General features: G+C 35.6%; 1 protein-coding gene across 1 annotated transcript in view; it reads left to right on the forward strand.

Annotated features, from left to right (window-relative positions):
- The window catches only part of Iqcm (IQ motif containing M), a 320,965-nt gene that overhangs the window by 148,853 nt on the left and 158,173 nt on the right, over window positions 1-13,939 (forward strand). The window contains exons 10-11 of the mRNA XM_071614029.1: window positions 2,614-2,812; window positions 8,898-9,042. Of these exons, the coding sequence (XP_071470130.1) occupies window positions 2,614-2,812; window positions 8,898-9,042 (344 nt within the window). The remainder of the gene's footprint in view (window positions 1-2,613; window positions 2,813-8,897; window positions 9,043-13,939) is intronic.

Here is a 13,939-nt window from a genome sequence, read left to right on the forward strand (position 1 = left end):
CTTGGTGCCAACTGTGGCAGCTCAGGAGACAGCAGAGCCCAAGTGACCTGGAGCTGATGCTTCAATGTTATACATTATGTCCCACCCCGGCACCACACCAAGCTCTTCAAGAGTTATTGACCTCTTCTTGTGAGAACATGAAACTTCCCCTCATTTTTTTCCTGTCCTGGTTCCTTTTAATATTTCCACAAAAAACCCTTATTTCTTCTGAGAGAAAGGAGAAAAATTGTCACCTCAGATTCTCTTAGATTTCATAGTTAGGTCTTCCAGTATTGGACAAGCCAGAAGCAATCATTTCCATTATATATGCATTCCTACTTTACCTCACACATTGAGCCCTATTTAGAAAAACTATTATATTAACCAAGCAAAGCTCTCCTTAGTCCAACCAGAGAAATGAAAAGTTGTGCTCTATTTGTGAAAAGTAATCTGCCATCATGTATAACTAATTAGAACAAATTTAAAAATCAGTCTTAAATAAACATCAAACTTTGCTTCCTTTTGGTCTTAGTCCTGTTGTTTAAAAAAGAAGGAAAAAAAACCAGATAAAACACATCCATCACTTTTTGTCACTTTCTATTGTGATACTCAAATACCACAGGTGGGATATATGTCTTTGTAAATAAAATACATTTATTTCACACAGTTCTGGGTGCTGGGAAGTCTATCGTGTGGTGCTATCATCTGGTAGGGGCCTATTAATTGCATCAAAATATGGCAGAGGACATCATATGGCAAGACGACAGAGCAAGCATGATGCATTGCATTTCTCTTCTGTTATTATAAAGCTACTCATGCTATAGAGGGTGTGGGTATAGGGATTCCACACTCATGCCTTTACCTAATCCTAACCACTTCCCATAGATCTCACCTGCAAATACCATCAACATATCATCTCAGGATTAAATTTTTAGCACACAAAATTTCTGGAGGACATACTCAAACTGTAGCATTTTTCTTCACTTATTCTGGTAGCCTTTTTTTCTATTTTATTGAGGCAGCTGTCCTTCCTTCCAATGTATGAGATGATATATTTTTGATTTATGCATCTCCAAAAGTTTTCTCAAGACAGCATGAGGCAAAGAACCAACCACGGAGACAAAAGAACTACAAATACGAAAACACTTTCACAGGGCTAACTTCCTTTTGCAAAAAGGGGAAAGACCTAATTTCATTTACACACAGAGACACAAAGATAACTAGCAGCCTCACTTCTACCTCTTTACCAAACATGATTTGTGTCTCAGCAAATCTCACTGGTTGGCTGTGACTGCTTAGGATAAGGAAGTTCAGGAAATCAAAAAGAATCTCCAGTGAATACTGCTTTTGAACATTTATTGATCTGGAGATGATTTACATTCTACTTTTCTACAAAATTATTGCTGAATGATATTAAAACTGGTGTTCAAGAATGGTACTATACTGTTATTAAGATGACATAATACAGAGCATATCAGAAGATACCACAAGCTTCAAGACAAACTACAGTAAAGATAAAGGAAAATAGACAACTAAGATTCTCTGCTCTCTACTACCTAGCAAAGATTTGTGATATCTGGGTTAAACGATCAAAATCAGACTCCCAACATTTTTGTTACAAGGAAAGAAAAATAATAGCTGTATAAAAAACAAAGCAAAATAAGACTTGTTCAAGAACCCGATTAATGCAGAAATCAAAATAAACTAGGAGGGAAAATAATGCAAAACTGAGTTGACTTGAGTTAAAGATTTACTCTGGGATTTAGTAGAATTGGGCCTGTAATTTGGAGGTGTATGTTTGGAGGTATACTTCTGGGTTAACACCCAGCTCTAGTGGGCAAATTGACCTATGGATCTCTGTGGAACTCTAGCTATCAGAGACATACAGAACCAGGATGCATCTTTACATGCTAAGAATTACGAGGGAATGAGATTTTGGATTTAGGAAGACTGACCACCATATGAAAAATAGGTATACAAAGGGAAAAAAATTAAAAGCAAAGTTACAAGGTTACAGTTAGTTTGTTCATGGTAGACAGTCCTCAGTTTTCTCACATTTATCTTGACTCCAAGGGTTGTCCAAATCAGTACTGTAGGGCTCATGGTTTCTAGTATGATTCTTCCCTGTGTTAATCCCACAACCCATGACCCTCCTGCCACTACCACCACCACATGATAGTCCTTTTCAGTGGAGAACGTTTGGATCAAACTACTTTTCAGATAATATTTGGATAGCAGAGTATTAATGCCAAGTAACTAATAATTTTAAAGTAGTTTTTAGTTTAAAATAAAGATCCATAGGTCAATTTGCAGGGATGGGGAAATTATGTGGACTAAATCTACCCTATCAAGGTATTCTCTTTTGCATAGTCGTGAATAAACTTTGACAGATTCACTTTCTTTTGGATTTCTTTTCTTCAAAAGGTTAACTTTATGCATGGGATATTAATTCTAGGATATTCAACCTTCTTTGAGAACTTTATTGATATATGCAAGTGATATCATGTATTGAAATTTATGTGCAAATTTTAATCCATTTCCTATTTCAATGCATTTGTCATTGATAGAATTTAAGACTGTAGAAGGGTTTATTTTTCTTGTTATTTCTAAAAAAGTTTCATATTTTATTTTTAGGGTAAAAGTTGTTGTTAAAAAAAGTGATAAATTGGAAAATAAAGTTAAAAGAATTGGACCACACATAGAAATCTTCCAGGTATTCCAAGTAAAAAGCAAACTCTTCGTTACCAAAAACATCATTGACATGGTCACCCTCATGCAGGCTCATGTCAGGGGGTGGCTTGAACGCAAGAGATTTCAAAGACTAATGTCCAAGGTAAGACATGCATGAGATTTTATACTGTGTTCTAAAATCCTTAGTCATCTGGTCAATAGGTCTATAATTTTTCTAAGTAGTGTTCTGTCTACATATTTTTGATTAGGAAAATGTTATGAATAATCTGCTCTGGTGACAGCTTCAGATTGTGCCAAATCAGATACTCTTGAACAAAAGGCCCCACTTATCCTTAACAGTTCTGAGACCACTTACTCTTAAAACAGTATAAACTGTCTTTGCACTAATATTGTTTCTTCTTTGCTATTTATTTTCTCTTCAGAGGAACTTTCACTTCCCACACTTCTGGGTATTTTTTTGCAGTACACAAATATTACATTTAAAAAGAACTATGCCCTCCCTCCCAGTATCTATGTGGACAACTTTTATAGACAGCTCTCCTGGCTTTGACTCCTAAAATAAACTATGAGGAATTCTTTTGGCTGGGTAAATGCAAAAGAACCTGGCTGCATGCATCTTGGCAAACCTTTGAGAGATGTAAAATGTCCTTGCCTGGAAGGCTAAAGCTTGGTGACAAACTATAAAGAGAAAATGAGATAAGAGGTGAATTTTAATTCCTTTCTCTCTGGGAGGAGTCTTCTAGAATGGACTTTCAGGTGGCCCCCCCTGAACACATTTGTCCTGAGAGTGATGTAGCCACCGGGTACCCCTACCAAAAAGACCCCTGCCATAATAATAACACATAAACTTCTCTCCTAGTCAACAAGATCATTACAAAGAATGTCAGCAGGGTTTCTGCAGGGAGCTCATTGTGGTTTAAAGCCTCCTCTTTCTTGTAAAAGCCAGGTTTACTATGAGATGGTGTCATAGACTCTGCCTCAAGAAAACTTGCTGAGCAAAGGTTACTATTTTCGTTTTTCTTGGTAACAACTTGTGAAACCTCTGTCTAGCCTAAGAATATGGGACATAAGAGTAACTGTTATGTACTGTACCCACTGTCATGTAGCTACCCCACTGAGTATAAATCTAAAAGAATTTCAAGATTTGGGGTTCAGATATTTTTAGGCATTAGTTGGTCTGAATAGCTGTAGCTTAAATAAACCTGCTTTCTGAAAATTCCTTGGGTGTCCAGCCTCATCTGTCTTATATCAATAGCACAGTGACACTGTTAGAAGTAGTTCATCTGCTTATCTCTGGGTATAAATTTACACATGTATTAGTTTGTACACATAATAGACATATGTAGTTCTGGTGATTGAACATGTTAATGCAGATAGGTGCTGTATTTGTTATATAAGTGAAATAATGGAAGCTTAGAGAAGTTAAGTCATTTGCTCAAAGTCAAGCAGCTGGTAAATTACAGAGCTAGGATTCAAACCTATGTCTGTCTGACTCCAAAGGCTGTGCTTATTTTGCATTTGGAATCACCTGTTTCAACTCCAGTAGCCATGGCCAGTTGCTGTCTAAACCAATTTAAAGACATATCTTGAACCTTTCTCTCGGGCTCTAGACCCAGGTATTAAATTGCCTGCCTGAAAGATCCATATTAAGTTACATTCCACACACTTCAAAGAACTCATTTTCTTCCTCCACACAGCACTTCCTCTCCTCTGCTACCTGTGTTCATATCTTCTCTCATCCCTTGTCCAAGCCATAAACCTGGAATTCTCTTCAATCCTTTCAACTTCTGTATTCCTATATCCAATTGGTTATGATTTTCATAACGTTATTTTTTTCCAGCAGTGCTAGGAAGCGCACCCAGAACCTCACTTGTCCAGGGCCTCATTCTTGCTAGGCAAGCATTTGACCACTTAGCTTCCTCCCCAGCCCAGCCACATTTCTTATTCTCTCTTATTTTGTGTGTTTCTTGCCAAAGCTTCCATCATGTAAACTTACATGGTGAAGAGCAGTAGTCTCAGTGACCCCTTGCCATGTATGTTTTCCCATCTCATCTTCTGCTACACACTGCATTTAAAACACTCCCTTCTTATGCCCTCCCCTGTACTGATTATAGTAGAGTGAACTTTCTAACATAATATGTAGGATCTGCTTGTTATGGCTCGTGCCTCTGTCCAACTTCAATACATGGCTCTTATTCACATAGTCCCAGTGTTCTAGCAAACTTCTAAATATTAGTATGGGTAATAATCTCTGGGTTTTATGCTGTTACCTTGGTCTGGAATACTCTTCCACCCATATCTTCATATGAACTCCTGATTTATTTTTCAAGATCATTGTAAGTATATGCAGTTAGACATTCTCCCTGATCCATCAAGCAGAGCTGATCTCTCCATTCTTCTTGGTCATTATAATGCACAGTTCTCTTCAGTGTAATGGTCTCATACGTGTCTGTCATGGGCAGTATATTTTACATGAATTTTGGGGAGCACATACCCTTTATTTTTGTATTCCTATCAATCACCGTACACTGTCTTGATGTATTATATACAGTGTCTCACTTTAACTATGTGCACTTATTACCTGCCATTTTTCTTATTTCACTTCTTGTTTTTGTATGTTTATGTTCTGTTTTGGTGAAATACATTGTAAACTCTATGAGGACAACAATCTGTCTTGTTTGCTACTGTTTCCTACTATTTTCAAATGTATAGTATCATGATTAATGTATGGGAAGCACTCAACAAATATCTATGGAGTGGGTGAATTGATTGGACAGATTATAGTTGTAGAAGTTTATCATGGCATTCTAACAAGATATATCTTTAAGGTTCTTTCAGCATAGTTTTGATGTATGCAGCATAATTTATAGCATTTCCTAGTATCAGGCAGAACTATGGTCATTCCTAATTTCTGGGGCAACAATAGCTCTAGAAAACTTAGTGAGCAAGAATGGGCCCAGGATGAGATTAAAAAGAGAAAGTGACAAAGAATATAATGAATTTCTATGTTGAGATAGAATTGGAGATGAAAAGAATGGTAAGTACTTTTAGAGGAACAAATCCAATATGAACTAGATTATTGACTTTTATTTGGTTATAAAATTTGTTTGTGATCACTGATTTTTTTTTTTTAAATTCCATCACTGGCATGGTACTTTATATAAAATTGGATGACTGCTTTGTTGATATGGTTAAAGTTGTTTTGTCTACTGTCAAATTGCTAGTGGGACAGTCCTGTGATTCAATCAGTGGTGTTTCCAGGACTGTGCCTACGTGAAGGGATGCTATCGGGGGAATTCTTAAGAGGCTTTCTGCTCTAGAGGCTGCACAGAAAATCACTGGATAATTGTTAGCACGGTGGCAATCTTTCCACTGGGAGACTTCCATCATCTTATTACGTGGCTGCTACTACAAACATTTTTGCTTTGGACAGTGTCTGCTATAATGTCACTTTAAGATCACTCTAGAGACTATATGATTTCCAGTATTTCTTGTGAGATGCTCTCAGTTTGGGTTCATTTGGAAATAATGAAGCAGTATTGAATTACCTTACCAATCATACACAAGAAGAGTATGGAGAGAGCTCTATTTAACACTCAGCATAACTCAAATTGTCCTTTTCTTTTCAAAATCTCTGTTTTGTTTGCATGTGTTTGAGTGTGTTAATGATGTTTAAAAAATCATAAAAACACAAAACAAAATAATTTCCTCAAAGTAATAACTCTAAGAGTTCACTATTTTACTCTGAATATTTATAATTAAAATTTTTGAATTTTAATCCCATGTGTTACATCCAGTTGCTGTTGGCCAAAGATACTGAAATTCCAGCACATTTGAATGGATGATGGTTGCAGTAAGAAATAATTTTTGAAATTGGCTTGGAATACCATTTGTTAAATAAATAAAATTGGAACAACAATGGAAAATCTGAGCTTTATGGTTACTATACCAATATCCTATGCATAGGTCAATGTCTTTAATATTTTGGAGGTTATAGAATCTTTTGAAATTTTGATGAAGTATGGATTGCATCTCATTATCCACCCCCCCCCCCCAAATAATAACTCTAGATGTAATAACAAAATACTTAAATCTATTCAGGAACTCTGTGGAATAGGTAGCATTATATAATTTTACTACATAAATATATTGGCTTCTAGCTACCTAGAAAATTATGTTCATTTATTCAGTAATGTATATTTTATGATAAAAAGTTTGATGGAAATTTTATTAAAAATTTGATGATAATTACTGTATATTGGGCCTAAGCTCAGTATCTGTTATGCAGATAACACAAAGAAGGCTTAGGTTCTGTGGGGCACTTAGCAAAGCCATGTAACCCAAAGGGCTGTGTCTAGTACTGCTGTCACTTCACTAAATCCTATGAGGTCTGATGCAGACACTGAACCCAAGTTATCCCTGTCTCCAGAAATGCTGCCCTTAGAAAATGGATATTGCAGCCACAATTCATTTGCCACACAAATATGTTTCCCAATGTTTTCCTTGTGAAAGCTTTATTACTTTTGATTCAAGGTCCAGGGTTGGTGCAGATAGTGAATGACATTTTGTCCCATGTTTATATCAAAGCAACAGTAAAGGGATGGGTCATGAGCATCTGCCTTTGGCTTCAAAATTGTAGGAAATGGGTTCTGCTTCCCGTTAGGATTCATATGGTGGGAAATGCCCCAAAATACAACCAATTTATCATCATCATTATTATTTTAAAAGGACAAGACTCTTTGAACAAAAGGTAGATTAAACATAAACATTGGAAAATGTTACTTGAATGTTGAAAAACACTAGCAAATGTTCAGAATCTACAATCTGATGGAAGAAGAGGCAGATAGTGAAATTATGCTAAATAATGTTTGTAGTTAGGCAAACAAGAAATATTATTTTGTCAATAATGATGTAGTAAGAAGTGTAGGTTTGAATATAGTATTTAAAATTTTCAGAGAAGAATCAGAAAATCTATCAAAGGTGAAGAAAAATAAAATGATAACTACAACCTTCAACGAATAATAGTAAAAAGAAAATAGCACGGTAGAATCAAATGTATAAAGAAATGAACTAAAAAAAGAAACAAAAAATCACAAAATAGGCAAAAAACACAAAGTTCAATTAAATTAACAGGAATATAGGATATAGATGAAAATGTAGGTTCTTGAGTATTTCTATTCTGGTTTTGAAACTAATATTGCAACTAACTAGGTATGAGGCCTTGAAAACTTATTTAAAGTTTTTCCACTTTAATCTTTTCTTTTATAAGATGGTATACAAAGCACATCAAAGGAAAGCTACTAAGGAAAGTTTAGAAATTTTAGTACATTCTAGAACAATGAAATAATGAAAAAATAAATGAATTAAATCTGTAATTCAAGAAGTCAAGAATAGGAAACTAAAAAGGAAGGAATTAATAGAGAAATTAATGATCTATAAAATGTAAAAAAAATGAATTTTAAATAAAATGGAACTGGCTGTTTAGAAAAGAAAGAAACTTGAAATGAATTTTTAAAGCTTAATTTAAAAAAAACTTATAGTAAAATGTGTAAAATGCATATATGGAAGAGTGATATAGTCACAGGTAACTTAATTAAAAAATTAACACATATGTAGGAAAGGTATAATTTCTTTAATATTCAAAGTTTTAAGAAATCAGAGAAAACCTGTAAGAGCCCAGCCAAGACTAAGTAAAGGACATGAATGAATAGTTTTCAAAGAAAAGAAATAGAATTGAGCACCCAGAGTTGACAGCTCAGGAAATAATTATCCATTATAGAATAATTCCTTAATAAAAGTTTTTATATACCTTTATTTTATTTATTCATTTTTATGTGGTGCTGAGAATCAAACCCAGTGCCCCACACATGCCAAGCAAATGCTCTACCACTGAGCCACAGACATAGCCCCTTAATAAAACTTTATTTATCTTTCTAGTTGAATGTGATACATATTATAGAAATATGGACAGCAAAATAGGAAGCATCTATGAAAGTAGATGTCATTGAAACCTCTGTTCTGTAGGAAGTAGGACTATCTGAGGGCAAGAACTCAGGGAGGAGCTCTGATCTTCAGGGAGATCATCTCAGTCCAGAGTGCATCTATTCAACCAGCACAGGAATCAACAGTCAATACAGCCAAAGTCTAAGAAATTGGGTGAAATAAATTAGACAAAAAGGGTAGATCAAATTAAGTATAAATAACCATACTGTTTGTATTATTTATAGGCTTTGTATCATGGACCAAATTTGAAAGAAGTTATTAACATGTATCGGGGATTAATCCACCGTGTAAGGTGTCGACTTGGTCTCCGGAGGACAAGACAAATTATAAACTTTTCAGAGCTAGAGGAATGGATGGACAGAAAAAAATGTAAGTGACACAGTCATTTCTTGTTGGATTTTAGGTTTGGAATTGTTTAACCATTGAAATTTTATGTATAATTACCTTTAGTAACCAAAGGTAAGCCATATTTTATATTCCTGAAAGCTATTTGCATTTTAAGGTGGTATATTTATATAATTGGATTGATTCATTATGATCCTCTGTTGATAAGGAACAAAAAGCTCATTCTGGCTAAGCAAAAAAAAAAAAAAAAAAAAAAAAAAAAAAAAAAATCCAAGGATATTGAAAGGGAGATTATCAGAAAGAGAACTGAAGAATTAGATCAGATGGAATATGAATCAGAGGTGCTATAGAGAGATGGAAGGAACAGGAAAGAAAAATTTTTACTTGTCCCTGGGAGACATATCAGCTTATATCATTTAAAGAATTCCTTTCGGGGGGGGGGGCAGGTACCAAGGATTGAACTCAGGGGCACTCGACCACTGTACCACATCCCCAACCCTATTTTGTATTTTATTTAAAGACAGAGTCTCTCTGAGCTGCTCAGCACCTTGCTGTTGCTGAGGCTGGCTTTGAACTCACAATCCTCCTGACTCAGCCTTCCAAACCTCTGGGATTACAGGCATGTGCCATAGCACCTAGCTCATTTAAAGAATTTTTGTTGTTGTTGTTGTTCCAAGGCTTTAAATTCAAATCCAGGGAGACCTCAAAAGATTGGTTTGGCCTGAGTCATATTTCTGACTCTTTGCAGTGGGAGGGTCAACCTTGCTTGAGAGTTGCCCAGAGGCTGTGTCCACTGAAGGAGGGATTGCTGTGTAAATGAAAATTAAATATTGATAGCAGAGGAATAGTCAGTGGATACTGAGTGGACAAAACCACACATTGCTTGTTAGTGTTGGCAATCTATCCCTGGCTCTGCAATGTGTAGCTCAGCTTTCAGAGATCATGATTTCTATTTATAATAAATGAATCAAGTATTGCTGAGGACTAGGATTGATTATTAGATCTGAATAGATTATTAGTTTCTCGAATAACAAAAAATCAATTATGAAAATAAATTATATTTAATTTATATCATTTTATGGATTTATAAGACAAAAAGTATTATATGTTTGGCCATCTCAGCTAGTTATAAAATGTTTATTTCACATTAAGTACTGTAAATTTCATGAAGACAGGGACTACAAATTTTTCAATAAATGCCACTATTTAACGAATGCCTGGTTTATCAGAAGGGCTCAAGAAACTTGGTAAAGGATCGTTTTCATTAAGTTTATTAGTCATGATAAAATTATTTGCCAAAAGATATTTATAAATTGTCAGAACTCTTTGGATTAGAACAATTCCTTTCCTGTGGCTAGAAGTTGAGGAAGGAAGAAGTTAGAGACAGATGTTCCAGCCACAAGCACTCAGAGTTGAAGACCTTCACTCCTAAACTCTCCACCCACTAGTATAAAACTCAGTAAGAGATTCTTATCTTTTATGTATAGTAGCTTTATATTCTATCATCTAATATGTATATACTGATTTTATAATATTTATCAAAATACACACTAGGACTTGACAGTGGTACACTGACCTCTCTTTACCCCTCCACTTTAGTTTTCCTGCTGACCTCCAAATCATATACCATTCCCATAAGGGTCCTGCTATTTTATGCCATTTTAGCTTGGTACCCAAACCTCTGTCACAAATTCATTTTTAACCTTATAGAACCTTGCTTATTTTTCTTCGTTTTACCTTCTTTCTGTGGCTTCTCCTCCTTGATTTGTAAGTGGAGATTTCAATATTTTTTTCATCTTAAAATAACCTCTTAGTTTGGAAGGGATAAACAAAAAACTAATGTAGTGTCTGTTTTCTATCCTGGACCCTGATCAGACTTCTAGTGGAGAACTCTTTGAGTAAAAAGTCCTTAAAAAGTAAGAGGTGGTCCAAGTGGACAGATGGAGGAGGAACCGTGTTCTAGGCAGAGGAACTGCAAGTACAAAAACTTTCAGTTGCAGGCTTGCTGGTTTGGGAGGAAGTCAGGAGACTGCTTTTATGTGGAATTGAGTTTGTGAGTGTGAGCAGATCTATATGGGATTGGAGAAGTAGTGGGGAGCTCAGGTCATATCACACTTCATAGGCCCTTGTAGTTTACCCTAAGAGAGCTGGGAATCCGTTGGAAGATTTTGGACAAAGAACTATGGTGCAGCTTATGTTGAACACACCACTCTTGTACTTGTGTTGAGAATAGGCTCACAAGACACAAAGAATAAAGGAGCTCAGTTAAAACAGATGGTTCTCTGCCCAACACAGGATCTGAACAGTAAAATAGGGTTAGTTAGCTAGCTGAATAATTTAAAGAATTACCAACAGATGTATCCATTTACATGGAATGTTAAAGTAACTGTAGCATCCACAGAATTTACGAGTTCTTTTTGTCTTCCTGTTCCTAGAAAAATTTCTCTGACCTTTCTCTGTGTATTGACTGGTAATTGGGTGATGATATTTGACAAATCTCCCTGTACATTTTTAAGCATCTTTTAGTCCTTTGAAAGTTTCATTAACTTCCATGATTTAAGTTTTATATTAAACCATGGTTCTACTAGTCTGGCATATTTATTCTGCTAGTGTTTTGCTGAAGGTTTGCTTGTAGGGCATCCTTTGCAAGCTAGGGACACTGTGATCTCTTTATTTAGTCACAAAGCCATAATGTTAATATGTGCATCACTCTGATCTTATGAGAAACATCTAAAACTGATTAGTTCAAGGAAACATAACCTAAAGATACATATACTTTTTTAAAGGAGAAATATGTTTACATAAGCAAAAAATAAAAATGAAAAGTAACATTCTTTGTGTCTTACATGTAGTTTGGGTTTCTCCAGATTAAGATCCCAAAACTGAGGATTTCAAGTGCAAATATATCGGGAGTTGATCCCAGAAGATGCGTTAGTGGAATGGAGAGGTGAGACAGGAAAGGGACAGAATTCAAAACAGAATGCATTATTAAGGGAACTCAAGAAAACAGTAGAGCCAACTTGCTTCAAGTTTTTGTCCACAGTTTCTTCCCTGCTCCCTAGTCAGGAATTGAGGGCCAGTCCAGTGGGGGTCTTAACTCCTTGGTATGTCTTGCTTCCTGCACAGGTGGGCAGAATAAAGTCCTGGGCAATGAAATGCAGATGCTGGCACTTCCAAGTTAAGTCAAAATGCACAGGAAAGTAATAGAGAAGAAGATATTCATGTGGCATCAAAAGCAACTGCTTTACTTTATTTGCCAAGAGAGAGAGATGCATAGATGTAAAAAGTATAAATTTGTTTATTTTGCTGCTGGGTTTTAAGATTTTTCCAAATCTACTACTCATATCTACTACTCATATTTCTCCAAATCTAGCTACTCATATCAGGGAATTACTTAATATTTCTAAATACTAACTATTTCTTGAATTTGTTGATATCTCATCACTATCTCCCTCAATGAATGAACCAGTGAATGAATGAATGACTATAAAATTGAAATCCATATGGTTGAGTGCCAGGATGATATAGTCCTGTTAGAAACTACTCTGATGCCTCTTCTCATTGGGAGACCTTACTTCAAAGCTAGATCTGCTTCAGGCAGTCCCTGTCTTACTGTCAATACGGACAACATTCTGCTTTATGGGGTTAATCAAACATATTTTAGAGTGGAGACTCAATATCACCTTTTAAAAATATTTTTTATTGGTACTTATAATTATACATAACTGTAGGATTCATTATGCCCTAGTCGTACATGCACATCACATAATTTGATCAGACTCATTCCCCAGTACCTTCCCTTTCCCTCCTCTCCTCCTTCCCTCATCCTCTTGCTGTACTGATCTCCCTTCTATTATTATTTAAATTAGTATATTATAATTATATGTAATTATATAATATATGGGATTCATTCATAGCATACTTTGGTTTATTTTTTTCCCCACTATTTCCTTATGCCTTCCCCTCCCTCTTCCCTCTTAATCCCTTTTCTGTACTCTTATTATTCTCCGCTCTATTTGAATAAAATTTATTTTTTTAAAATCCCGTCCCCACCCCTGTCTCTCTGTCTCTGCCCTCCACATATGAGAGAAAACATTTGACCATTGACTTTCTGAGTCTGGTTCATTTCGCTTAGCATGGTGTTCTCCAGTTTCATCCAGCAAACGCCATAATTTCATTCTTCTTTATGGTTGAATAGAATTCCGTTGTGTATATAGACGACCTTTTCTTTATTCAGCCATCTTTTGATGGGTACCTAGGCTGATTCCATAAATTGGCTATTGTCAAAATCATCAAAATCACATTTTTGAAAGGAAAAAAATGTTTATGGAGAACTTTACTTACAAAATGTATGCATCAGTTCTCTTGGTCATTATCTAACTCCTGTCTAATGTCAAGTACAGGAGATCTGTGACAGGTGGCCCAACTGAGTGGTTTTTGATGGTAGCCTGGAACTGGGGGTGCAGATGGGCAAAGTACCATAAAGTAGGAAGTAGGAACTTAGGAAGTCAGTGAGAAAAAGTAGACATTGCTCCCAATTAGGGGCTAAATCAGAAATAGAATAAGCAGTACAAACTGGAATCAGCAATTTATGCAGTTAGGATGTGAGTGGGGAGACAGAGAGAGGTGAACAATTAAAGGACTTTTAATAAATAATGAATACTGAAATGGATCAACAGGTGTCAGACTTCCAAGAAATTTTGACAATGCTGGCATGGATGTGAAAAAAAGGAACTCTAGTTCACTGTTTATGGGAATGTAAATTAGTACAGCAATTATGGAGAACAGTATGGAGCTTGCTCACAAAACTAAAATTAGATCTACAATGTGATCCAGCTATTCCACTTCGGTGTGTAAATCCAAAGGGAATAAAATCAGCATATAAAAGAGATACTTACACACCTATGTTTATAATGCCACT

Source organism: Marmota flaviventris, chromosome 7 (genome assembly GCF_047511675.1).
Source record: "Marmota flaviventris isolate mMarFla1 chromosome 7, mMarFla1.hap1, whole genome shotgun sequence".
Taxonomy (NCBI): Eukaryota; Metazoa; Chordata; class Mammalia; order Rodentia; family Sciuridae; genus Marmota; species Marmota flaviventris.